The sequence below is a fragment of the Oryctolagus cuniculus genome, chromosome 7, assembly GCF_051225735.1.
Source record: "Oryctolagus cuniculus isolate XC-2025 breed Fujian yellow rabbit chromosome 7, ASM5122573v1, whole genome shotgun sequence".
In the NCBI taxonomy this organism is placed as follows: Eukaryota; Metazoa; Chordata; class Mammalia; order Lagomorpha; family Leporidae; genus Oryctolagus; species Oryctolagus cuniculus.
Genome location: NC_142873.1, coordinates 129,801,942 through 129,825,499, shown reverse-complemented (window position 1 = coordinate 129,825,499; position 23,558 = coordinate 129,801,942). Strand labels below are relative to the sequence as shown.

The following is a 23,558-nucleotide window of genomic DNA, read 5'->3' as shown; positions in this document are numbered from 1 at the left end:
GCCACTGCCAACATGCAGAGGTGGGACACCGACGAGGGAGCTGGAGGGGAGAGTCCACCAGCCCCTCCAAAACCTCCCTCTCCCCTCGGGGTAAGGATCTGGGAGCCGCTGAGCTCATCCCCAGCAGCCAAGGCAGGCTGGGCACAAAGGGGCCTGTGTCCAGACAGCCCCCTCCAGGGCGGCGCGCATCGCCAGGCTGAGCACGCTGCCCCCGGGCAGGCGCTGCGCGGGAGGGCGCAGGACCCCTCCCCCCACCGAAGGCTTCTTCCTGGGGGCACAGGGTGGGCGGGGCTGGGCGGGGAGGGTGGGGGCGAGCCACTGAGCCGGGGCCAGAGCTGGGGAGGCGTCCTGGGACTCGGGGCGGGAGGGCCCAGGGGGAGCCACGTCTTGCCCACAGCTGGGGAGGGGGCCCTGGGGAGGCTGACCTGGGCCACGGCTGGGGGTGCTGGGCCGTGAGTTGGGGGAGGAGGCCAGAGTTGTAGGCACCATGCCAGACTTTGAGGACAGACGCTGCTAGGGGAAACAGAGGGAGTGGTTCCAGAGAAGGGTGGCAGGGGGGAAAGGGCTTTCTGGGAGAGGGCTGCCTGCCAAGGTGGGGGGAAGGGGGCAGGTGGTACACTGGGGTCAGCAGGGGCTGAGGAGGACAGGTGCCCCCAGGGAGGAGCCCTGGGCCCCAACCACAGAGCTGGGGCCCGCTCCGCAAGTCCCTTCTAAGTGCTGCTGGGCCCCTTCCCCACTCTTCCCAAGGTGAGCAGGGGCTGAAGCTACCCTGAGCCAGGGTCTGGGGGAGGGCTCCCTAAGGGTATGCAGGGACCCTGAGGGTCACCAAGAGATCCACCATCCTGCGCATGGGACACAGCCTCCCAGAGGGACACCCAGGCTCAGAGATAGCAGCGTGGCCTCTGAGAGCCGGCAGCAACCAGACACTGGTCCTCAGCTGGCAAGCGGCATAGTCAAAGACAGCAGTGGCCCCAGCCAATGAGCACGGTGGGGCCTGGAAATGCTGTCAGAGCCCGTCGGGACACACAAGCACAGAGGGCGCCAGTGGCCTCCCTGGGCCCCACGTGCCTTCCGGAAGGACCAGGTTGGGAATGCAGACTCAGAAGGCACCTCTGCCTGGCCGGTGGGCACTGCAGCACCCACTCCTTTGGGGGCGACCATCCCCTGTGCCACTCCCCAGCAATGCAACCAGCAGAGGGCCCCTCCGCAGTGACTTGGGGCACAGTCCCAGGATCCTGGGTCCCTTGGGGCAAGCCTGCAGGCGGAAGGAGCTTGCGCTCGTTCATTGATTCACTGGTGTGACCGCAGAGATTCAGCGACACCTACTGCGTGCCAGGGCCTGTGCCAGGCACGGAGAATTCGGCTGTGAACAAAGCAGACGGTTTCTGCCCATCCAGAGCCGGAAATGGGGCGGCGAAGAAAGCCACGCGTGGACAGCACAGAGGTCGTTTTACGTGTGACTTCAATGAGCTCCTAAAGGGGACTTGCTCAGGGTCACGGGGTATGGAAGGAGGAAGGCAGGCTGAGTTCAAGGGAGGCTGCTGCGACAGCTTTAAAGGCGTCCTTGGCTCTGGGAGAGGGCGGCGCCCGGCGGCAGCCGCCTGAGCACGACACCACCTCCGAGACCTCAATACCACACAGGGCAGGGTTTTTCAGGGTGTGAAGTTCATCCCTTCCCAAACAAATAGCAGCCAAATAGGGCTCCTATATGTCGACGCTACAATAACAGTTTTATTCTGTCCCGGGCTTGTTTACGTAGAGGCACAATGCAGGATTGTGCAGCTGCAGAGTGTGTGGGTGGGGTCACAGAGCAGCCGCAACCGCTGTAAAAGGGACAACTGAGGGTCCCGCTGGCCCCAGGGCAGGGCAGAGCAAGGGCCAGGTCCCTGGAGAGACAGACTTCCCATCCTGCCAACCAAGTGCAGTGAGACCAGACTTGGATCGCTGAGGTCCGCTCTCTCCCTGGCATGGGTGTATGTGTTGGGGGTGGTGGGATGATGTCCCCAGCCACGTGCCACAGGCAGCTGCCCGCCTGAGCGCTCTAGTGCCCGCTGCTGCTCTGATAATGAGCAGCACACATTGAGCCTTGTGCGGACCAGTTCAGCTGTGCGGGCTGCACAGGGGCGGCCGGAGGACAGGGCTGGGCCTGGGGCTTGGCCGCTGGGCTCTGGAGGGAAGATCCTGATGGCACTAGAGGTGCCCAGCCTGCCACTCAGTGCCACAGTGCCCGGCCTGCCGCTCAGTGCCACAGTGCCCCGACGGCGGGAACCTTGCCTGCACACAGCTCGGCTTCTGACTTCCATTCTGCCACCACGGCCGGTTGCCTTCAGGAGGCTCAGCGGGGGAGGACTTAGTCCCGGGCACAGGGCAGCGCCAGCTCCCTTTGGGCACGGGTTTTCTGGGTGTCCAGCTCTGCTCCGGGAGCCCCTCTTCTTCCCTTCCTTCCTGGCTTTCCTCTCTTTTCTGCTGGTGGGACAGGCTCGGATATTAACCGTCCCGGCCGTGGCACTGGCTCGGAGACGCCCATGAAAGAGTCCTTTTGCACTCTCGACATGACCCAGACTGGCTGCCCTGCTGTGGGCCATGCTCCAGGCTTCTCCTGCCCGCCCACGTCCCCCACTGTCTGCCCCGCATGCGCTCGCTCACGCCTTGCGGTGGTGGGGAGTGGAGCCACAGTGGCAGGGAGCACTCTGGGCTGGTCTCTGATGCCCTCCTCCCCTCTGCTGCCCTGGGCTACCCTGAACCCTTCCTGGAAGCCCTGAGAGACCACGGCCACGACAGAGACTCCATGCACCACTGCCGTGGGTCTGGGGAGGAGGTGGGCTGCAGGACGTCCCTGCCCAGTCTCCAAGCTCCCAGGCCCGGCAGGATGTGAGCTTTGGAGCTCTCCTGCCTCGGCTGAGTGAAGAGAAGCCACACACACACCCAACACTCGAACACACGGGCCCCTCAGCCTGGAACCAGCCATCGAGGCGGCAGTGTCCATTCTTGCACAAACCCTGGTGATCTTTCTTGGGTGAGCACCCCCAGCCCAGCCCTGCGTGGCCGGCTGAGCCATGCTGAGCAGAGGTACTTACGTAAGCCCCTTACACAGCCCTCTGCTCAGCGCATTTGCTGCTCTGGGTGAGTGCTGGAATTAAGGCTGTTCAGCTCCCAGGGCGGAAGCTGGATCTACCATTCTGCCCCGGGCTTGGCCCAGGTCGGACCCTTGAGGGAGTTAGAGCCTGGGCATTGCAGAGCCTGCTGGCCCTGTAGCCCTGGGCAAACCACTTGCACCCTCAGTCTCTGCTCATCCCTAGCTGCAAACCCAGGAACTGGCTAGGTTATCCCGGCGGCCCCGATACACACGCAGCAGTCGCCGTGGACCCAACGTTCATACCTCCAGCGTGTCTGGAATTTGGCTATGTCTGACTTCCCCCTCCCACATTTCCACCGGTTCTCACCAACTTTTGAGATTACTTTTAAAAATACTTTGTGCTTTTTTTCCCCCCTGATGATAAAAATATAATAAGCTCATCCCAAAACTAAAGTCTGGGAAGTCCAGAAAAGTGTAGAGGAAACCCGGGAGCAGAGCCCACTCCCCGAGGCATGCACGAGCAGGAGAGCCCCCTCCTGGCTTTCCTGCTCCACTCACAGGGCCTGGACTCAGCTCCGCTGCAGCTTCCCCTCCCGCCCCCCTCGGTCCGTGTCCCTTGGATATTTTTGTGAATTGTGAATTCCCTCCTCCTGCTCTGGCTGGACGCAGAGGAATCCTGGAGCTGCCCTGGCCGGGCGGGCTCCGCTGGGACCCAGCAGGCTCCTCTCGTTCAGGACTCTGCAGCCCCAGGGTTTGCTCATGGGATGAAGGCCCATCCAAGACAAACTTTATGGAGGAGAACGGGCGAGACCTCACATCCCAGACTGACCTCGAGCCAGATCAGATCACTGGCAACTTTCTCCGAGCCCCAGTGGGGAATTAGGGTGGAACAGTCATTACAGTAAAAGGCGGCTGCCTCAGAGGACCACCCCCCCACTCCCGGCCGCCCCCCGCTGGGCACTGCTCTCGGTCCTTGTTCCCCGAAGTTCTCTCCCATCAGGCCCAGGCGCCAGGTTGGCCCCTAGACAGCACCTGTCCTGCAGTGACAGAGGCTTCTCTGTTCTTCACCTGCACGAACTGAGCGGAGCCCGAGCGCCCATGTCCAGCCTCAGCTACGAGGATGGGGAAGGAGTCAGGGGCTGCAGGGGGAGGAGCGGAGCCATGGGGGTGTCCACCCTGGTGCCTGTCAGCAACCCCTGGGCACCTCGGAGGATGGCAGGTAATGGAGGCAAACCCATGGCTTGTGCTGTTTAGTCACAGAGCCCTGTCGGCAGAGACAACCTGCCAGCAGCTCAAGCAGCAGACAGAAGTCCAGCAGTCCCCAGCCCTGGGGAGAGGAACAGGGTGCTGGGTGGGCCCCGGTGGGCCCGCCCCGCCCCCTGGCCTTCAGCCGGGAGGAGCAAGGCGGTGGGCAGGCTGGGTCTCTGGGAAGCGGCTTTGGTTCTTCACCCAGCAGTCTTGAGGTTCAAGGGCAGCTCTGCACACAGCTTCTTCCCTGTCCCACCCACACCCCCTCAGAGGACATTCCTTCTCTGGCCCGCCAAAGGTCAAGTTTCCACGTTCTGCAGGGGAGGAGGGTGGCTTCCCCAGCTCCTTCACGCCCCCTGCTATCAGCCGTCCAGCGCCCAGCATCCTTGCCTATCCCCGGCTTCTGGGGCGAGGATACAGGGCCGCCCAGCTCCTGCGGGCCCTGGCCCTGGACACTAGCGAGAGAGATCTGTGGGGTCTCCCTCCTCCGGGCTGAGGCTCTCGCCCTGCCCCTGCCTCCTCCTCCAGCCGTGATGGAGCCCATGGACCACATTCCCGTGCCCCCTCACCCACTCTCCCCATAGGAGTCACTGCCGTGCCCAGACAATGGGGCTGTATTGATTAGTACAATTCCTGGGCACCGCCGGCCCGTCTCCCCGGGAGCGAGGACAATGCAGCTTTGATACTCAGAGCAGATTCTCAGCAGGTCCTTGGGCTGGGGGAGCCCTCACCCCCTACCGGCCGCCCCCTCGCCCCCACCACTCAGCTAACTCTTCCTGCACTTCTTTGCACAGTTGCCACTTTCTGGGTCACTTTTGCTGGTGTCTGTCTCGCCCGCCGGCTGCTCCTGTCCCTCCCTGGCACAGGCTAACCCAGCCCCTCTCCCCACCCCCCAGCCCAGCCTCCAAGCCTGCCTGGCACTGGTGAGAGGGGCTCGCCCTTCTGGAAGGTGACTGACCTGTTCTGGGGAAGAGGGGGCCGCAGGTCCACGAGCCGTGGCCATCGCGGGGCCAGCACTTGGAGCGCGCGTGTCTCCGCCGCTCATTCACACCTCTGCCAGCTCCAGCGACACTGACGCATCCCCTGCCTCCTCCACTGCCAGGCTGGGCAGCGTCAATTACTTTCACCTCATCTCCTCCCGAAGCTCTGCCTCCCCCATCCCCAGGCCCTCCCCCTCCGGCCAGTCCCCATGCAGCCTGGCGCGGGTGCTCCCAAGCTGGAGATGAGGCATGGGGTTTGTTGTGCTTTTCCCTTGTTCCCAGCAAGTTACTGGAACAACACACACACACACACACACACGCACGCACTCACAACAACAGACGGGGCAGAGCAGGCTCGGCAGGGGCAGGGGCAGAGTGGGGGCTTCAGTTCTCCTCCCAGAGCTGGCCTCGGGGCCCAGGTGCTGTCTGATGCCCGAGGCCTGGCACCTGGGGGGCTCGCGGCGGGAGAGTTGGTGCTGGATGAGTAAAAGGCTTTGTTCCATCTAACACTAGCATTGGTGGTGTACAGGGAGGTGGAGGTGTAGCCCACAGGAGCTTCCCTCCTCCCAGACTTCTTAGTGTGCCGTGGCCTGGGAGATGTCAGGCCTTGTAGCTGCACCTGATTCCTGGAGATGGGGGCCCCTTAACCAGCCATGATGGACAATGTGACTGACCATGCAGGAAAGCTCTGGCCTGGTGAGCTGTGTTGTCACCTGTCTCTCCAAGAGGGTGGTCACCACAGGGTGTGGTCAAGGGCAAGGGAGCGTGGAATGAGGACCGGTGGACATTAGTGCTGAGTGGCCTGGGACCTGCATGTCAGGGAGCTGTCCGGGCTGGGGAAGGCCAGTGGGTGTCTTCATGGCCGTGCTGAGCTGTCACTCAGACCCAGCCAATCTCTCTTCTCTGAGCCTGCACTCACGTCAGTCTCTCCCTGATGCTAGCAAGGTGGGCATGGCCTTGGCACGGGGAAGGCATGTGGCCTCTGGAAACTGACAAGACAGCCATAGGCCTGGCACGTGGCAGGGTCTTAGGAGTTGTCCGTCAGACGGAGGCATGCATGAATTCTGGTGTAAGGACAACTTTCACGCCAGGTCAGTAGGTGTGGTCACCACACAGGGAATACTGCCTAGGGCAGAAAGACTTTTTATTTTTTTAAATGCACAGGCTTTAGAGTCAGATAGGCCCCCAGTTCTGCCAGTTTCTTACCATATAGAACCTTAGGCAAGTCACTTCACCTGTCTGGTCTCAAAACGGGGAGAATATTGACCAATCATTGATTCGACTGAGCACCAGGAAGGAGAGTAGCAATGGCTCACACATATTAGGGCTTCCACAAGCCAGGCATGGCCCTAAGCACTTCACTCACATGAGAAGCCCCAAAAAGTTTATGGAGAACTGAATTGAAAAGATGATGAACTTTTCAAAGCCCCCTCTTATGAACTCAGTCCCAACAGTGCCATGAAGGAGGCACATTATTACTTCCACTTGCATGGGGCGGGGTAGGGATAGGCCTTGGCTCACGCAAGTGCCCCAAGGATGGCCTCAGACCCCCGGACTCCACTGCTCGCTCGGCCAGTCTCCCGCAGCCTGATCCCCAGACACACGCCCCTGACTTCCTGCCGGCACAGACAGAGGGCCAAGGCCTGGCTGGGCCACTGGCTCCAGGAAGCCCAGTCACCCATGATGCCCAAATGCTCACTTCCACCCAGGGTGGGCTCTGGGCTCCGGCTGCCCTGGCCTGGGCTGGGTGCCCAGAACAGGCAGCCCTGGCTGGATGGCTTTCCCTGGCTCTGGCCATGGGGACAGGAGGCGGCAGCAGCCCAGCTGGGCCCTGGCCGTAATGAGGCCTCATTAGCGGGATCCAGCTGCTCCAGCCCCACTTCGGGAGGCCGACTCCCCCAGCTCCCGCCTCTGACTTTTCCTAATAAGAGTGGGCACGCATCCAGGCATCCAGCGGGGCAAGGAGTCTAGGTGCTCCGTGTCCTCTGGGGCTCTGGAGGGGAGGTCCCACCGAGCTGAGGGGAGGGTGGAAGGGAAGCTGTGTGCGGGGAGGGGAGGCCGCAGGGCTAAGTCGGTGGGCCAGAAGGAAGGTGCAGCTGGAGGGCTGGAGAGGAAGCCAGAGCAAGCCTGGTGCTTTCCTCCTGGATCTAGGTCTTATCCATTTCACTAAGAACCAGCTGCACAGCTAGGCTTGGTAGAAGGCCATTTCTCTGCCTGTCCTGGCTAGGAGAGCACCTGTGCTGTGCTAAGCCCTGTGTAAGAAGGGCACCCCCTGGTCGCCAGTCCCTGAGCTAGGAGTGCGTCTACTGTGTGTCAAACCCTGAGCTAGGAGAGCACCCACTATGTGCCAGGACCCACTATGTGCCACATCCCTGTGTGTCAGCCCTGTGCCAAGTGAGCCCCAGTGGTGTGCTAGGCCCTGCACTATGTTAGTAGCCCATGCATGCCCAATCCTAGGCTAGGAGGGGACCCCAAGGAGGCCCAGCCCTGAGCTGGATGAGCACCCACTGTGCTAGATGAGTGGCACCAGGTGACAGGCTCTGTACTAAAGGAGTGCTCAGGGCAGGCCAAGGCTGCACAGCTGAGCTATCTGCCACATGCTGAGTCTTGTACTAAGGAGTGCCCCATGTGTGCCAAGCCCTGTGCTTGGGGACCTCCCGAGATGTGCCAAGCCTGTACTAGATGAGCACTTGCTACATGCCAAGACTGGTTGGGTGAGCACCCACTGTGTGCCAGGCCCTGCGATGGGTGCTGCAAGCAAGAGGTATCCAAACCCCCATGTCAAAGCATAGAACAGGTCGGGGTGGAGCAGCCCCAGGCGGCGCTCGCAAAGCCTCTGGATTCAGGTGCTCTGGCACCCAGGGCTTGCTTTGCTCAGCATGAGGCTTCCCAGTGGAGTCCAAAGACATGGGAAGAGGGCACAGAGCCCACCAAGGCCTCCACCACCCAGGACTCTGTATGAGTGAGAGCCACGTGCGAAGGGGACTGAGGTGGCCGGCCTGGGATCTCGATGGGAGGCACTGGGGCCAAAGCCGAGCCCGGGGCTCTCTCATCTCTCGTCCTAGGATCCTCTCCTCCAGCCCCCTGTCCTCTGAGAGCCAGGCACCTCTGCCCCACACGTGTACAGAGGCCCTAGGTCTGTGTGGAAAGACCACCCCACCCACCCTCCGTGCCCCCAAGCAACCCAGCTGCTCCCAGGCTTGCAGGCACCCTGGCCAGCTGGGCTCTTGCATGGCCTTGTCCTAGGAGCTGCTGAGGCGTGAGGGAGGCAGCTGAGCTGGCCTGGCAGAGACCATCTGGGCTGGGAGTGGAGGGGGGAGGGACACGTGCAGCAGGCATGTGGGCCTGGGCACGTGCAGGGAAGTGGCTTGCTCCTCTATGGGGCACCTGCTCCAGAGCCCTGCAGAAGCTCCTGGGATGGCACAGGGTGTCTGTTGACAACGAAGAGACGCGGGGGCTCGTGTCCTCACACCCAAACCTGGGGGAAAGGGGACGGGAACAAGCGCCCCTTGGTGGGGCCCAGCTACCCATTCCCTACACAGCAGGGCGCAAAGAGAGCAAGAGAAGGCCACGGAACAGGGAAGGTCACAGCTCCGTGGGCTTGCGTGCACACCCTTCAACCTTCTCCCTTCTGACCGCAGCATGCAAAGAAGGAACAGGTCAGAAAGGAACTTTCTTAGCAATCTGCCCTTAGGGTGACACAAGCACCTTCGTAAGCGCAGACTTAGCTGCCTGTGTCAGTTAGCAGGGATGGGGCTTGGCAGGGGCCGGCTGCCTGGTGCACCTCACAGGCTGTATCCTAGAGACGAGCACTGAATGGAGGCGGCTTCAGTTCCAAACTGGGACCCGAGAATAGAGTAGCCCAAGGTCATCAGCAGAACTGAAAAAGAGGCAGGAATAGAATCTCCAAGCAACCACTGGGGGTACCCATGGGACAGATGCTATGAGCCTCAAACACAGCAACAGCGGGCAGGAGCCAGAGGGCAGAGGGCGCCGAGGAGAGCAAGCCCGGCTATCTTTAGGCACATCCTGGTGCTGGGAACGGGAGTCCCAAGGCAGCCTTGCCTTCCAGGCAGGCCGGCCGGGCTGGTCAGCAGAGCACAGGGGCCAGGAAGCTCAGCTTAGGGAGGGATTCTGGGACCTTGTGATTCATGCCCTCTGTGCTACTCACGTGGATCCTGTCCCTCCTCTCTGCCCTCCCCAGTCCTTCCAGGGTCACGTCAGAGAGAACTCAGAGGCTGTCTGGGGTTTCACAGGGCTCAGGCTTTCCACGCCAGGAAGGGGGCATAGGCACACCCCACTTCCTACCCACACCCATGGCGATTCCAAGACTTCTCTGGGAAAGCCAGGATGGAGTTTGGGCTCTAACACGGGATCCACCACCAGCAGGTGCTCAGGCAGGAGGCCTCCATCGTGTCCATTTCTGAGCACCCAGATTTCAGGGCTGGCGCAGGGATACTTTCAGAAGCGTGCTTCATTCAGACTGCTCCAACCAGGAGGGGACAGACCAGAGCCGGCCTGAGATGCTGGGCCAAGGGTCCGATGGTAAAAAGGTTCAGAACAGAGCTGGAGAGAGGATCCTCCAGCAGAACCACCCACTTCTCTCCCCAGCACTTGAACCTGGAGTCCCAGAAATCTTTGGTGGGAGACAAAGCTCATTTAGGGCAGGCCCAGCAGGCATCCCGGGCCAGCTGAGCAGAGCGACAGGAGAAACCATGTGAGGAGCTGCTGAGGGAGGGCTGAGCTGCAGCCCTGGCTCCCCACCTCGCCAGCATGCCAGTGCTCCTCGTCCCAAGGCAAGCTCCCAAGAGAAGCAACGCAGCTTCTGCTCTGGGATCAGATGGGCACCTTTCTCCTGGTTCCCGCTTCCAGTGCTGGCCTGCCCGGACTCATCAGTGAGCCTCGCTCCTTCCAGAAGCTCAGCCAGGCCTTTGTTTGTCAGGAGATCTCACCACCGCCTCTCCTGGGCTCTCAGGCAGAGAGCAGAGGAAGAACCAAACCACGGCTGGGGGAGGTAGGAGACGGAGATGGTCTCAGAGACCAAGGGAGAGGGCTCAAACCGAAACGTTCTTTGTTGTTTTCCGAGTGAAAAGGAACTGGAGAAGCAGAGAAAGCCCAGCAGGGTCTGAGGATCCCCTCTGCCGGCACAAACAACATCCCCATGGCAGGGCCTGGGTGGGCGTGGGGTAGGAGAAACAGCCAGAGCACAGCCCTGGGTGTCCTCTTGTCTCCAAGTGGGACCAGCAGCACCTCGTGGGGCCAGGATGGAGAATGCACCTGCCACCTCCTGGCAGGTCTTTGGAAGACTATGGTAGAATTTCTCCCACTGTAAGCTTAGAGTGGGGCACTGTCTAACCTCTTGGGGGAGGGGCTCCCTGCCTGGGCCTGGGGCACCCCGGCACTCAGGAGCTCGGGCAGTGCTGGTCCCCAGCCCCCAGGTGTCACAGCAGGTGGTTGGCTGGAAGAGGGGTGGGGGGAATGGTAAGGGGGGAACAAGGCTCATGGGCACCCCCCAATCCCCACAAACGCGGCCGTTGTACTCACCAGCATCCCTTTGGCACCTTTTCCGACCATGGTGGCAGTGGCTGGGGGCTCTGGGGGCCCAGGCTACACTCACAGGTTCTGCTTCTAGCACCTTTCAGACCACAGACCTCAAGAGCTGTGGAGAGAGCAGAGTGGGAGGTGAGGAGCCGGTTGTGCGTGGCCCTGTGGCTCATCAGCCCTGTCCCGCCCGCTCTGCCAGGCCATTGTCCTGTGGGCCCTCAGACCCGGCCCCTCCGAGCTCTTCTCCCCACCCTTCCCCTGGATCTCTTGGTCTCCACGCTTCATGTCCCACTGGGCAAAGGTCTATTTTTGACTCTCCAGATGCCCAATCCTAGAAAAGATAAAAAACGAACACAGAACTGGGAAGAGGTCCAATTCCTTCAAGGTCTGTGTGAATGGCTCCACCCTTTCCCCCAGGAGGCATGGGCTCCCAACCCTGCCCCCGCTCGTGGGACCCTTCCCCACCCTGGTACCGCTGGGCTTGGGCTGCAGGGCGGCTGGCCGGACAATGAGCTCTGGGCCCGCCTCCTTGCCTTCGCACTGCCTTCCCTCCTGTCCACCGCGTGAGACTCTAAGCCCTTGAGACAGGCCTGAAGTGTTGCCTCTTGTCTGCAGCCCTCCTGGACGCCCTCCCCCACCAGGATGGACAAACTGCTTCCTCCTCTCCGATTTGTAGATTTCTATGACCGCCCTTATCATTCCACATTACACTGATTTGCTTAAAGGTCAGTCAACCGCAAGCCAGTGAGTGAGTTCATGAAGGCTTGGGACTGGGTTCCATGTCTTCCTCCGTGCCCAGCCAACTGGCCCGGAAGTGGACGGGAATGAATGAGGCTGGGGCACTAGGCTGGGGGGGGGGTCAAGGTCAGCCTGGGATCTTGTAGGCAGCCCTCAGAGGCGGTGTAGGGCCGCTCGGCTGCAGAAGGCAGCAGGCACAGGGAAGCAGCGAGGCACCTGGAGATGCTGCAGGGTCAGTGTCGGAGGCGATGGAAGCGCAGGCCGTTTGGACAGGCCTCAGGGAGGACCTAACCTGCCAAAGCCTGAAGGAATTCTCTCAAGCAAGAAGAACTCTGGGTCAGAGGGACAAAGAGGTTAAACCTCCACAGGGCCTGGTCCCAGGAAAGATTTGTTTCTGCTTTGGGACCTTCCTGTCTTCCTAGGGAGCAACCCCACCCACAGCCACCTGCCCTCCACCTATCGCCCACAGGCCCAGGAAGTCACTGGGAGGCTGGAGATGAGGAAGCTCTTTGCTTATGCAAATGAGTGCCTGGCTTCCCTGGGCCCTTTGCCCCCTGGCTGGCAGCTCTGTCTCCCACAGAGCCTTCCTTCAGCTCTGGCAGGGCAGGGCAGGGCTGGGCTGGTGACCATTTCCCTTTCTTGTGTTTTAAAGATTCATTCGTTTATTTATTTGAAAATGAGAGAGGAGAGAGAAAGAGAGATCTTCCATCCACTGGTTCACTCCCCAGATGCCCACAACAGCTGAGGCTGGGCCAGGCCAGAGCCAGGAGCCAGGAACTCCATCCAGGTCTCCCACTTGGGTGGCAGGGACCCAAGCACTTGAGCCCTCCTCTGATGCTTACTGGGTGCATTAGCAGGGAGCTGGATCAGAAGTGGAGCAGCCGGGACTTGAACCAGCGCTCTGATACAGGATGTGGGTGTCCTAGACAGCGACAGCCCACTGTGTCACAATGTCTGCCCCCCACTTCCTTTTTGTCAGTGGTCTTTGCCTCTCAACGCATCCTCCTAAATGGTTCCTCTGGCGGCTGTGGTGTCGTGGAGCAGCACGGAGCAGCCGGCGCCCTTGTGGTCCCCACCCACAGCACCTTCTCCCCCACGGCGCCAACCCTAGATTTGAGCCCCCCAAAGCAGTCTGCCCTCGCCAGGGAGCACTGATGACAGTGACGACAGTGATGTGACAACGCAGGCGGCATGGTGGGGAGCCACCTCGGGGGCTGCACATCGTGTCCTGTGTTGCGTGAGTAGACTGAGGGCCTGCCGTCCCACACTGGCTACAGAGGCACTCATGCAGGTCACCCCCGCGGTCCCCACACTGCTCATGGCCCAGAGATGCCTCCGTGGGGCCCAACGCCTTGCCCGTAAGTGCCTGAGCCAGGGTTTGCACTTGGTGCGTTGGGCCTGATGTCACTGACTCCGAGGGGACCCCTCCACTCCCGGGTGGTCATGACAGCCAGCTCCTGCCAGGGCCTGAGCACTGACTGCCATCTGGTAGCTTTGGCATTGCTGGGGGAAAGACAGCTTAGTGGCTGCTTCCAGAGAGCGAACTGGGTGTAGCTTTGCTGGTTCTCCTGCTTCTGCCATCTCTTTTACGTGGCTCCCGCTTCCACTCAGAAAGTGCCAGGTGAGTGCCCACGATACGCCGGGCCTTCCTCCAGGTGTTGGAGACCCACGGGCCCAGGTCACCCTGACAAGCAGTGGGTCACAAGGCCAGTCCAGCAGGTGACAAGCTTGCGTTCTGGAATCCAGCAGGCCTGGGCTGCACATCTGGCTCTGCCATTCCTTAGGTATGGGATTCTGAGCAACTTACTTAACCTCTTGGAGCCTCAGTTTTGCCAGTCTGGAAGATGGGACTAATCACCATTCCCTCCCAAGTTTGAGTTTCTACCAAATTTTTGTCTCTATCACGAACCCTTCACACTCGCCGCCCCTCCAACCCCGTAATCCTCCCAAAGCCCTAAAGCCCTGGGGCCCTCCACTACTCCTCCACAGCCCACAGGACAGGGCCCAAACTGCTCAGCGAGCACTTAAGGCTGGCCACGGCTAGACTCACGTATTCCATGAATATTTATTGCAGGTGTGCTCTGGGCCAGACCTGTACTAGACACCAGGAACCCAAAGAAGTCCACTCTTCTGCAGGTCATAGGTTAGGGGAAATGAATGACGCTGGTGACTCATGTTGAATAATTCCAGACTGAGATAAAGGGTGCGTAGGATTAAGATCCATTTCCCAGACTCCACAGCAGGGCCCAGAGTCCAGGAGGGCTGCTCTGAGGAAGCGGCATCTCAAGTGCCCGAAGAGGAAACTAGGCAAAGTGGCAATGATGAGGAAGGGAAGAGGAAGAGAGATTCACACTTTGGGGAAAGACTGAGCCTGGGTATCTCGCAGCAGCCGGGGAGAGAGTGGCCAGAGATGGTGCCAGATAAGTAGGGCCGGGGCTTCTGGGTCTGGGCTTTGGCCCCCTGAAGGCTTCGAAGCAGGGATCCCCTTGGATGCTGACAGCATCACCCAGGACGCAGCATGGGGAAGGGACTGGAGGGAGGCGAGTGCAAGGGCAGAATTCAGTTAGGACCTGGCCAGGCCAGGAAGGTGGACATGGGCTGAGGAAGGGGTGCACTGACTTGAGAGATGGCATTGTGGTGGCCCTTGGGGGCCCTGCAGGATGAGGAGGGGTCTCTGGTTTCCAGTGGTGCCAGTTAGTGCCAGTGAGCTGGTGCCAGTCCCAGGTTTCTGTTGGTGCCAGCGAGCTGGTGCCAGTCCCAGGGACAAGAATGCTGGTGACACGGCAGGTGTGGAGACGGCAGAGGATGCACTGGGTTGGTGCTGCTTGTGAGCCACCCGAGGGTAGTGGTTGAAAGGGCCCGCGGTTCTGCCTCGCTGTCTGGTGCCTTCCCTTAGCCCCAGACAGGAGTGTCAGGTGCCAAGCCCTGGACGCTCCTGCCTCCAGGCCCGGCTCAGGCAGTAGAGGGCCCCCGCCCCAGCTCCACCTGTATCTGTCCCAAGGACATCATCTTCAGGAAGCCTTCCTCGGGCCTCCAAGAGCCTCTCAGCCTTCCTGCGGTGCCCCCACCCAGTCCCACACGCTGGCCACCCGCAGGTTGCCGGGCTCGCTGTGTCCACGTCTGGCTCCCCCACTAGCTGGAGGATCTCCTAGGGCAGAGGTGTGAGTCCTCTGTGACCCCCAGGCCAGCCGCAGTCTCCTTCCTCTGCAGTCCTTGGAAACCTTCTGGCGAGCTCACTATCGCCCCTCACCCACTATTCTCCAACCTGCGGATGCCATTCACTTTGGGGCTGTCTAACCTCTCCTTCCCCACTCCTTGTCCCCCAGCCCCACCCCTAGCCTTTATATCCTAGCGGCCGTAGCCTCGGGCTTGTTTTAACTGAAAAATAGACCAGGCTTTGTGAGGGGAGCTGTCAGAGAGCCCGGGGACGCGGCTCCTTTAAGAGCGATCCGCGAGGGGGCGTGGCCTGCGGGGTGCAGGCCCGAAAGGGGGTGCGGCTCCTTTAAGTAGCGGCCGGCCGCGCGCGAAGAGGCCCCGGGCGGACCGGCAGGGGCGCGGTCGCTCTCGGGGCTGCGGCACCGCCCGGAGCACTTCAGTTCCTTGAAGCGGGGCGCGTCCGCCTTAATCGAGGTGCAGGCCGCGGGGGGCGGGCGTTACATCAGCCACCACGTGGGGGCCTCTCAGCTGGCGTGCAAGCGGTGGCCCCGCCCCGGCCCCTGCCGTGGAAAAGTACCGGGGCGCCGGGTCCCCGCCCCCGGGCCGGCGCCCGCCCCTCCCGGCCCCCCGGGCAAGCCCCCTCCCGCCCGGCCCCGGCTCAGCCCCTCCGCCCTCCGCGCCCGGCCGTGGGTGCGGGGTGCGGGGCGCCAGCCGAGGGTGGGCGCCCTGCCGGCGCCCTGGGGCTGCCAGGCCCCTGCCCTCACCTGTGGCCTCCCGGGCTAGCCCCCGGCGCGCCCGGAACGAGGGTTGCGATGCGGAGGGAGCGGATCCTCCCTAAGGGAGCAGCCCCCAAGGAACTCCCAGCCCGCAGTCCCTTCCCAAAGCTGAGGCCACCAGCGCCGCGGACAAAGAGGGCCCAAGGGTGCGGGACCCTCCCGCACGGCTTCCTGGGGCCCGCGGGCCCCGGCCCCGGACTCGGACCCGGACCCGGCACCAGAAGAACGGGGAGGATAGTGGCCAAGAGGGGCCGAAGCAGCCAGGCCGGCCAGCCGTGTGAGGCGATGGAGCGAGTGCTAGTGCGCTGGGCGCAAAGCGCACCCTCGGTGCCCGGCCCCGCAGGCCCCCGCGCGCGGACCCCTGGCGCTCCGGACGGACCGTGACAAGCTCAGGCTCCGGTGCTGCCCACACACCCACGCCCCCGCGGCCGACCGAGCCGGCGTCGGCACGCAGCGCCCCGCACCCGGGAGTGCCTCCCCAACCCCCATTCCCTCCTGGCTTCAGTCCCTTGGTGACAGCGGTGACACCCAGACGCGCGCACCTACCCCGACCTTTGCGGCGAGACAGGCATCGCGGTGCGTGCGCCCACGCGGCTCCCGCAGATGCCCGCATGCATGCGCGATCGCTCACACGCGCGCGCGCGCTTCCCCGGGGCTCAGCCCCGCCGAGGCGGCCGCACGCTCACCCCGACGGCTGGACCCTCGGAGGTGCGGACCGCAGCTCCCCGGCCCCCGGCCCCTTACCATGCTGCAGCCCCCGGCCCAGGCGTGGCGGTCCGCGCCGCGGTGCGCCCAGGTGGCTTTCTTAAAGGGAAAGTTGCATCAGCCTCCCGAGGCCCGGTGCCACCGTGGGTCCGCCCGCCCCTCCGCGCTGCTCGCGGCTCCTCCGGAGCTTGTTGTGTTTTGGTTTCGAGGAGGCGGGGGCCAGGAGTTTGGTGAAAGTTTGGAGTGTGGAGAAGGCTTGGGAGACCTAGCCAAGTCCCTCCCCCTCCCTGAACGGCTCCCCCGGCCTCCCGCCCCGCGCCCCCACCCCGCCCCCGCCACCCAGGCTCCTCCTCCCAGGGAATAAAATTACAAGTCGCTCCAGCTTTCAGATGATTGATCCAGCGAACCCTCGGGAGCGGGGCTCCGCGAAGGACCCCCCTTCTCCGCCCCTGCCTCGCTGCCCTGCAGCTGGGGCCCTTGGAGGAAGCAGATGTCCCATTCGGGCTAGGCTGGAATGGAGCCAGAGGCCTGGGGCACTTCGGGGGGCTGGGGCTGGGGCTGCAGTTAGCTCGCCAGGCCCCTGGCCTTCTGCGCCTGCGTTCCCCCTAGAGAGAAGTCAAAGCAAATTCCATTCCCTTTGGAGCAGCGCCGCTAGACACTGGGCACAGCTGGGTAAGGCCTGGGTCCTACCCCTGAAACTGGAGAGCTGGCCAGAGGGCTCTCTCCTGGAACCCTCCTTGGACCACTGCCTTGGTCAGCCCTGCTGTGGTGGTGGTGTTGGGGAGGGGGGAGCCTCCAAACTCGTCCCGGCTCCTTCTTCCTTTCATGGTTGGCACACAGACCTGGGTTCTTGCAGTAAAATACTGGTTAACTGAAGAAGCTTTGCTGTGCCTCGGTTTCCTCCCCTGCCAAACCGAGAGGATGCACTAAGGAAACGCCTGGCTGTGTCCATGATGCACACTGCTGCTCCCTGCGGTGCTGGGCGTTTGGATGGGGCTCCCATCTCTGCTTACCTGTGAAGGCCACCAGCCTCCAGAGGATGGGGCCAGTTGGCACTGACAGCAGGGCACCGTCTGGACCAACCATCTTCACTCTGCACCCTGAATCCTCCCCAGTGCATGGCCGGGTAACTGCTCTTACCTCTTCTCTGGGGACGGAGAAGCTGGTGACTACGTGCCAAGCTTGCACGAGACCAGTTGACAAGTGAGATTCCACTTTATTAATTTACAATCAGAGGTGCTAGGTGAGATAACAGGCATCAAGCCCAGATGCCTCCTGCCATGTGAGTTCCCTCGGGCCCCACACGGTTCTGTCCCGGACAACCCCAAGGTCAGGTACATGCCAAGATTGCTCCCAGAACTGACAGCCTGGTCACACTGGAGACACCATCAGTTCTGGGAAATCACTTGTTTTCATTTTCACTTTTCTCCCAGAGATAGTGTGTTTGTGATTGTGAACCTGCTGCAGGTGCACACCCATGCCTCTGTGCAGGCAGTCTGCTGTGCCTGTGTCCCTGGCTCTGGGTAGGCACACCTGGACCTCGCTGTGGCCTGTGTAGTTGTGTGTGTCCAGCTCCTGGGACTGGGTAGATGGGATCCAAGCCCTCCTTGTCCTCCTGCCAGGACCTAACTTCCTCCAAAAACTGCTTCTGGGTTGTCCTCCCCCACCTCCCACGTCGCTCGTCACAGAGGGCTGCCACCCTAGAGGGAGGACATGGAAGAATGGGAGTGGGAGGGAAAATCCTCTTCCTCCCCTCCGCCTCAAAGCAGTGACCTAGGAGTGAGGTGGCGCTGGGAGCGTTCTGAAGATGTTCGGCGTTCAGAGCAAGGTGGGGCTTCCCACCTGCCCACGGAAACTTTATGAAGGGAGGCAGGTGCAGGATGCTGACAGCATGGCTCAGCTCACTAAGGCTCTGCCACGAAGAGAGGAGTTTGGGATTTCCCTGGGGTGGGGAGGCAGCCTGGCAATTTAGCCTATGGGGTTGGGGGAAGAGAAAATGGTCCTTGGGGGTGTTTGGGGAAGTTGCAGACATGGACTCTGCGGGTTTTGCTAGACCAACAATGACAGAGCAGAAAGCATATTTGCGGACGTGGTGACAGGTTTATGGATGTGTGTACTTTACCCACCTTGATCCAGACAGAGCTCCCAGCAGCCACTTGAGCGGAGTCCCGAGGAGACCCTTGTGAGAAAGGTTCTGTTTGAAAGCTGTCTCCACGCCGAGAAGGAACCAGAGCGGCTGGTTTTTTCCAATCTGAATGAGGTCCCAAGAGAGGCAGGTTTGGGCCTAGCCCAGGTCAGAGCAGGGATGGCCTCGTCCCTGGCTGTGAGCTTTTGGCCCCGGGCAACTGGCCCACGCCAGCTCAGGCCACTACTGGGGAGCAGGGGCTTAAGCACAGAGGACTGGGCTAGGAGGGTTGATGGCATCCGCCATCCCTGCCTGCTTGCTTCCCTGGGGCAGGGCAACAAGGCAGGCGGCCGGTGGGGCCGGCTGGGCCCCACCCACCATGGGCTAAGGCGTGTCTCAGGAGCCTCCAGTTACAGTTTCCTGGGAGGGCCGCGCCCAGCGTCAGATCCCCCGTCCTGGCTGGGTTCCTCATTTGTCGTCATCAGCCACCAGGATCAAGGCTTCTCTGCTGGGGGCCAGGGTGAGCTTAGGTGTGTGTCTGGTGGAAATAGACGCAGTGCCACACCTGGACTCTTTCCGGAGGGCACTGTGGGAGCTGGCAGCTCGGGCCACCTGGACGGAGGGCTGCCAGGGAGTTGGGGGAGGGTGCACTTGGCTTGGAGTTGGAGCCTGCCTGACTTGCGGTCACCACCTCCCCTGGAGTCCCCGCCTCTGTAGCCTGGAGCGTTGTTGGGAGTGGCCTGCCTGTGCCCAGCTCTGTCTTCATCTCGGGAACTTGAGGCCCAGTGGTCAGTGCCTGGCACCTTCCCTTCCCTGTCCCAATGCAGTGGAATGGGTTAGACAGGTTCCAGACCCAAGAGCTGTGTCTGGGGCTCCAGGTGTCTCCCAGGCACCCTGCTGGGCTTTCTCTGTCTCCTAACTGCTCTCCTGGCTGCATGAGCCACCCCCTGAGGCTCAGAGCAGAGGTAATCAGGACACACCTTGGCCGCTCAGGTAAAACCAGGCATACGGAGAAGAAGCACTGACTTGGGCTCTGTCCAGGAGAGCATCCCAAACTCCAGAGCCTTGCATGCCTTGGCTCCAAAATACTTTAGGACTCCCCAAATCCAGAATTCTCAATGTCCAAGGTGCCACAGTTCCCAGCCCTGGAGAGGGTCCTGAACCCGGAGTTCTCAGTACCCAGAGCCCACACTCAACACCCAGAGGGCCTTCTGCTCAGGTTACCCAGCATCTGCACCACGTGATGCTCATAATATCCAACTTTCAGAGCACCAGTGTCCCAATCCTCTGGGAGACAGTGTGGTGGCCTCCCAGGATCAAGGTCCCTTTGGGGATGGGCACCACCTGGAGAAGTGCCCTGGCCGAAGCTGGGCAGGAGTGGTGCCAACAGGGACAGTGGGGCTTCCCTGATGTACCCGTCCTGGGCCTGGAGCCCCCACCACCACCACTGAGCCGGCGTAATTGAATGTCCAGGTATTCACTCACCAAATATTTGCAGGCATCTGCTCTGTGCTGGGAGTTGTGCCACTCTCTAGGAATAGAGCCAAGGGAATGAAGAGTTCCTGCTCTCACTGTGGTATGGTGTGGTGAAGAGCCTGTGTTGGTGCGTCTGTGTGGCTCCGTGTGGGGCTGCCTGTAGCCCGCATGTGGCCCTGGGCGTGGCTGGGAGAGAGACTAGCTCTCGTCAGCAAGCAGATGCGTGTGGCCGATGGAGCAGGTTTGGTCATGTCCACTTGTCTGGCCATGCTCTCCCTCTCTGCTCCTCTTCCCCTCTGACCCCCAGAGGATGAGGCTCAAGCCCCCTGCGGGGAGGAGAGGGCCAGTTCCAGAGATGGAGGCTGATCCCGGAGCTGCCGCAGCTGCCCTGGAGAGTTCTCCCCTGCCCCTGCCGGGCCCAGAGCCTCCATGGAATGGGAAGACAGGAAGAGGGGTGGCTGGAAGCAGGCAGCCAACACCAGAAATAACTGCCTACCCTAGGGAGGATCCTGTGACCTCCCTCCAGCCCTCCACCAGGTCCTCCCAGCCTGGTGACCTGAAGCCTGGAATGCATTCCTCTCTGACTCCACTTCCCCAGTAGTCTTGTCTGAGCAAGACTACAAATGATGACATCATAGAGCTATGACGTCAGGAGGAGTGACACAGGCCTTGGGCTGGGGGTTTAGGGTGTTGTTGCCTGAGTGGGTGGGACTCCATCTGCTGGCAGTTTCCCCACCCCCATCCCACCCCCCAGCTCCCAGCAGCTGGGGATGGCAGAGCTGGATAAGCCCTGCTGGGGCCCCGCCTTATCTGTCCCCCCCACATGTCTGATAAGCCTCTTACCAGGGGCTGGCCTAGGGAGCAGGTGGGGAGCAGGGTGGAAACTGGGAAAGGGCCAGCTGGGGTTGGCAGAGCTCCAGGGGAGACAGCTGGGGTCAGGGAGTCCTGGCAGGACCCCCGGAAGGGGAGGCGGAGTCACTGTGAGAGCAGTGTGGGCTAGTGGTTAGAGTAGGATTCTGAGGCCAGCTGCCCTGCCTCTGCCGTGTGTCCCAGATCCTCTAAGACCCGTGTGAGCTTGGACCTGAGTTTCCTCAGGGTTGTTCCCCAGAAATACCATTAGGGTTGCCTGCCAGCCGCAGTAGTGGTAGGAACTGGAGCAGTTAATACCATGTGAGACAAGTGCAGAAGAGAGCCTGACTAGTAGAATATGTGCTCAGCTTCCTTCCCAGAGCAAAATCTTCCCCCGGAGATGCCCACCATACCCAGTAGCAAACCAGGGAGGCCTGGGGCCTCACCAGGGTTCCCCCAGGTTGTCCAGTCCATTCAGATCTCCACACCTACCCAGCCCATGCTCACCCCCAAGCTCCCCAGGAATCCTGGACTTCTGGCATTTTTTCTTCCCGCAGCCCCCACAGACGCCTTGGAGCCCTGGTGCCCTCTGGTGACAAAAGCCATACACGGCAGTTACAGCTGGGTCTCCCAGGGCACAGGGGCCAGACGAGGTGCAGTCACTGTCTGGTTATTTTATACCATCCTCACATCAAATTTAGAAGGTGCAAATTATCTCCATCTCCTGGAGCTCAGGCTCAGGCAGGTTAAATAATTTGCTGAAGGTTACAGAACTAACAAAGGGTAGAACTCGAACCTGAACCCAGATAGGCCTGTTTCGAAAAGCTTACGGATGTGTGTGTGTGCAGGGCCACTGGCCCCAGCAGGTGTTTTAAATGGGAACCTCACTGAGACTTTGAGTGTCACTATGGTTGGGTGTATGGCTGTTGAGCTTCCGGCCTGTGAATATGGTTTAGGGCACAACAAGGTTGGCTGTTGGGACTTGGTGTGGCTGTGTGATTGCACTGTGTGTGTGTACTGTTGTGTGAGATTAGCCATGGCTGTGTGTGTGTATGACTGTGTTGTGGGAGGGTGTGTAGCTAGTGGGATTGTGGGGGAAGGTGATGGAGGGCCCTGAGTTCCCAGCGCCTCTTGCCTTTTTGGTCCCAGGACTGCGTCTGCTCACCATGACACGCGCGTGATGGATGACTTCACATGCCTGATTCGCTCCCATGGGTTCTCACTCCCCCGCCCCTCTTTTATTTTTTGAGGAAGTAAAGCAAATAGTAGCACAGATGGAGCTGGTCTTCGTTTTTTTCCATGGGATCTTTGTGAAAGCATTTTACATGCCTTTGAGTGATATCTAAAAATGTCATTTAAAAAGTAAAAGTAAATATGACCATTCTCATTCTTTCATTGGAACATCAGCATTCAAGATATCATTCACGGATCCCTGGGAATCTCTCAGACTCTTACAGAGGATCCACAGTTATTATTTGCCGATTTCACTTGATTGATATTTGCAAGAGCAACAATGGGTAAAGCTGCTGCGTCCCAGTAGGAATCAAGGCCCAGCGCCTCGATACCTTATTAATCCTTTGTGGGACAAAATGGGAAATGAAAGCACTTTGATCACTGGGTCATGAACTGAGTTCACTGAACAGCAGTTTTACTTAAAAGAACAAGTGAGGATTGGGTGTTGGACATAGGTTTTCTAAAGAGCGAATGAAGGGGCTGGCACTGTGTCATAGAGAGTAAAGCCGCCGCCTGCGGTGCCAGCATCCCATATGGGAGTCCTGGCTGCTCCACTTCCGATCCAGCTCTCTGCTATGGCCTGGGAAAGCAGTAGAAGATGGCTCAAGTCCTTGGGCCCCTGCACCCATGTGGGAGACCCAGAAGAAGCTCCTGGCTCCTGGCTTCGGATCAGCGCAACTCTGGCCGTTGCAGCCAATTGGGGAGTGAACCATCAGATGAAAGATTCTCTCTCTCTCTCTCTCTCTCTCTCTCTCTCTCTCTCTCTCTCGATAACTCTTCCTTTCAAATAAATCTTTTCTAAAAAAGAGAGAATGAAGTGGGGCTGGCACTGTGGCATAGTGAGTAAAGCTGCTGCCTGCGGAGCCAGCATCCCATATGGGTGCCGGTTTGGGTCCTGCTAATCCTCCTCTGATCCAGCTCCCTGCTAATGGCCTGGGAGAGCAGCAGAGGATGGCCTAGGTGCGTGGGCCCCTGCACCCATGTAAGAGACCCAGAAGAAGCTTCTGGTTTCGGATGGGCCCAGCTCCATGACTTGTAGCCATTTGGGGAGTGAACCAGCAGATGGAAGATTTCTGTATCTCCCTATCTCTCTGTAACTCAGCCTTTCAAATAAATAAATAAATAAATCTTTTTTTTTTTTTTTTAAAGAGTGATTGAAGTGAGCCCGTCAGTTCAAGGAAAGAATTTTTGTGTTCATTGACAATGACCAAAGTGGGACTTCTAAGAGAAAATTTGAATTTGGAAAACTTTTATTTGCTCCTTGGAGTTGGAAAGCATCCCAGTTCTGATGAGATTGGTGGTGACATGAATGAACGTCCCTGTTTGGTGTTTTTTGATGTTTTGTAATGAAAAGTCTTAATATTTGGAAGATCTGCAAAACTCAGTGAACCAATATTTTCCAAATGACCAATACATGATGTTACAAAATAATTTGTGGGTAAAATGTCAATCAAAAGTACAGGCCAAACCAATGGATTTTTTTAAAAAGATTTTATTTATTTATTTATTTGAGAGGTAGAGTTATAGACAGTGAGAGGAAGAGATAGAGAGAGAGGTCATCCATCTGCTGGTTCTTCCATCCGCTCCCCAAATGGCTGCAACAGCCAGAGCTGGGCCGATCCAAAGCCAGGATCCTGGAACTTCTTCTAGGT

At 60.1% G+C, this 23,558-nt stretch overlaps 1 protein-coding gene across 11 annotated transcripts in view; it reads right to left on the bottom strand.

Moving 5' to 3' along the window:
• Positions 1 to 19,990, bottom strand: part of SLC6A9 (solute carrier family 6 member 9) — a 35,084-nt gene extending 15,094 nt beyond the window's left edge. For 2 of the 11 annotated variants that reach the window (XM_017346368.4, XM_017346369.4), the window contains exon 1: positions 10,849 to 10,963. Coding sequence is in view for 6 of the 11 variants with exons in the window: in XM_051856550.3 (XP_051712510.1) it covers positions 426 to 513; positions 10,849 to 10,963; positions 16,065 to 16,131 (270 nt within the window). In the remaining 5 variants the exon portion in view is untranslated. Of the gene's footprint in view, positions 1 to 425; positions 514 to 5,282; positions 5,449 to 10,848; positions 10,964 to 16,064; positions 16,221 to 16,262; positions 16,497 to 18,349; positions 18,636 to 19,833 lie in introns of those variants that run through there. The other 9 variants (XM_017346366.4, XM_017346367.4, XM_089337416.1 and 6 more) reach the window with 9 other exon arrangements.
• Positions 19,991 to 23,558: the final 3,568 nt, after the last annotated feature.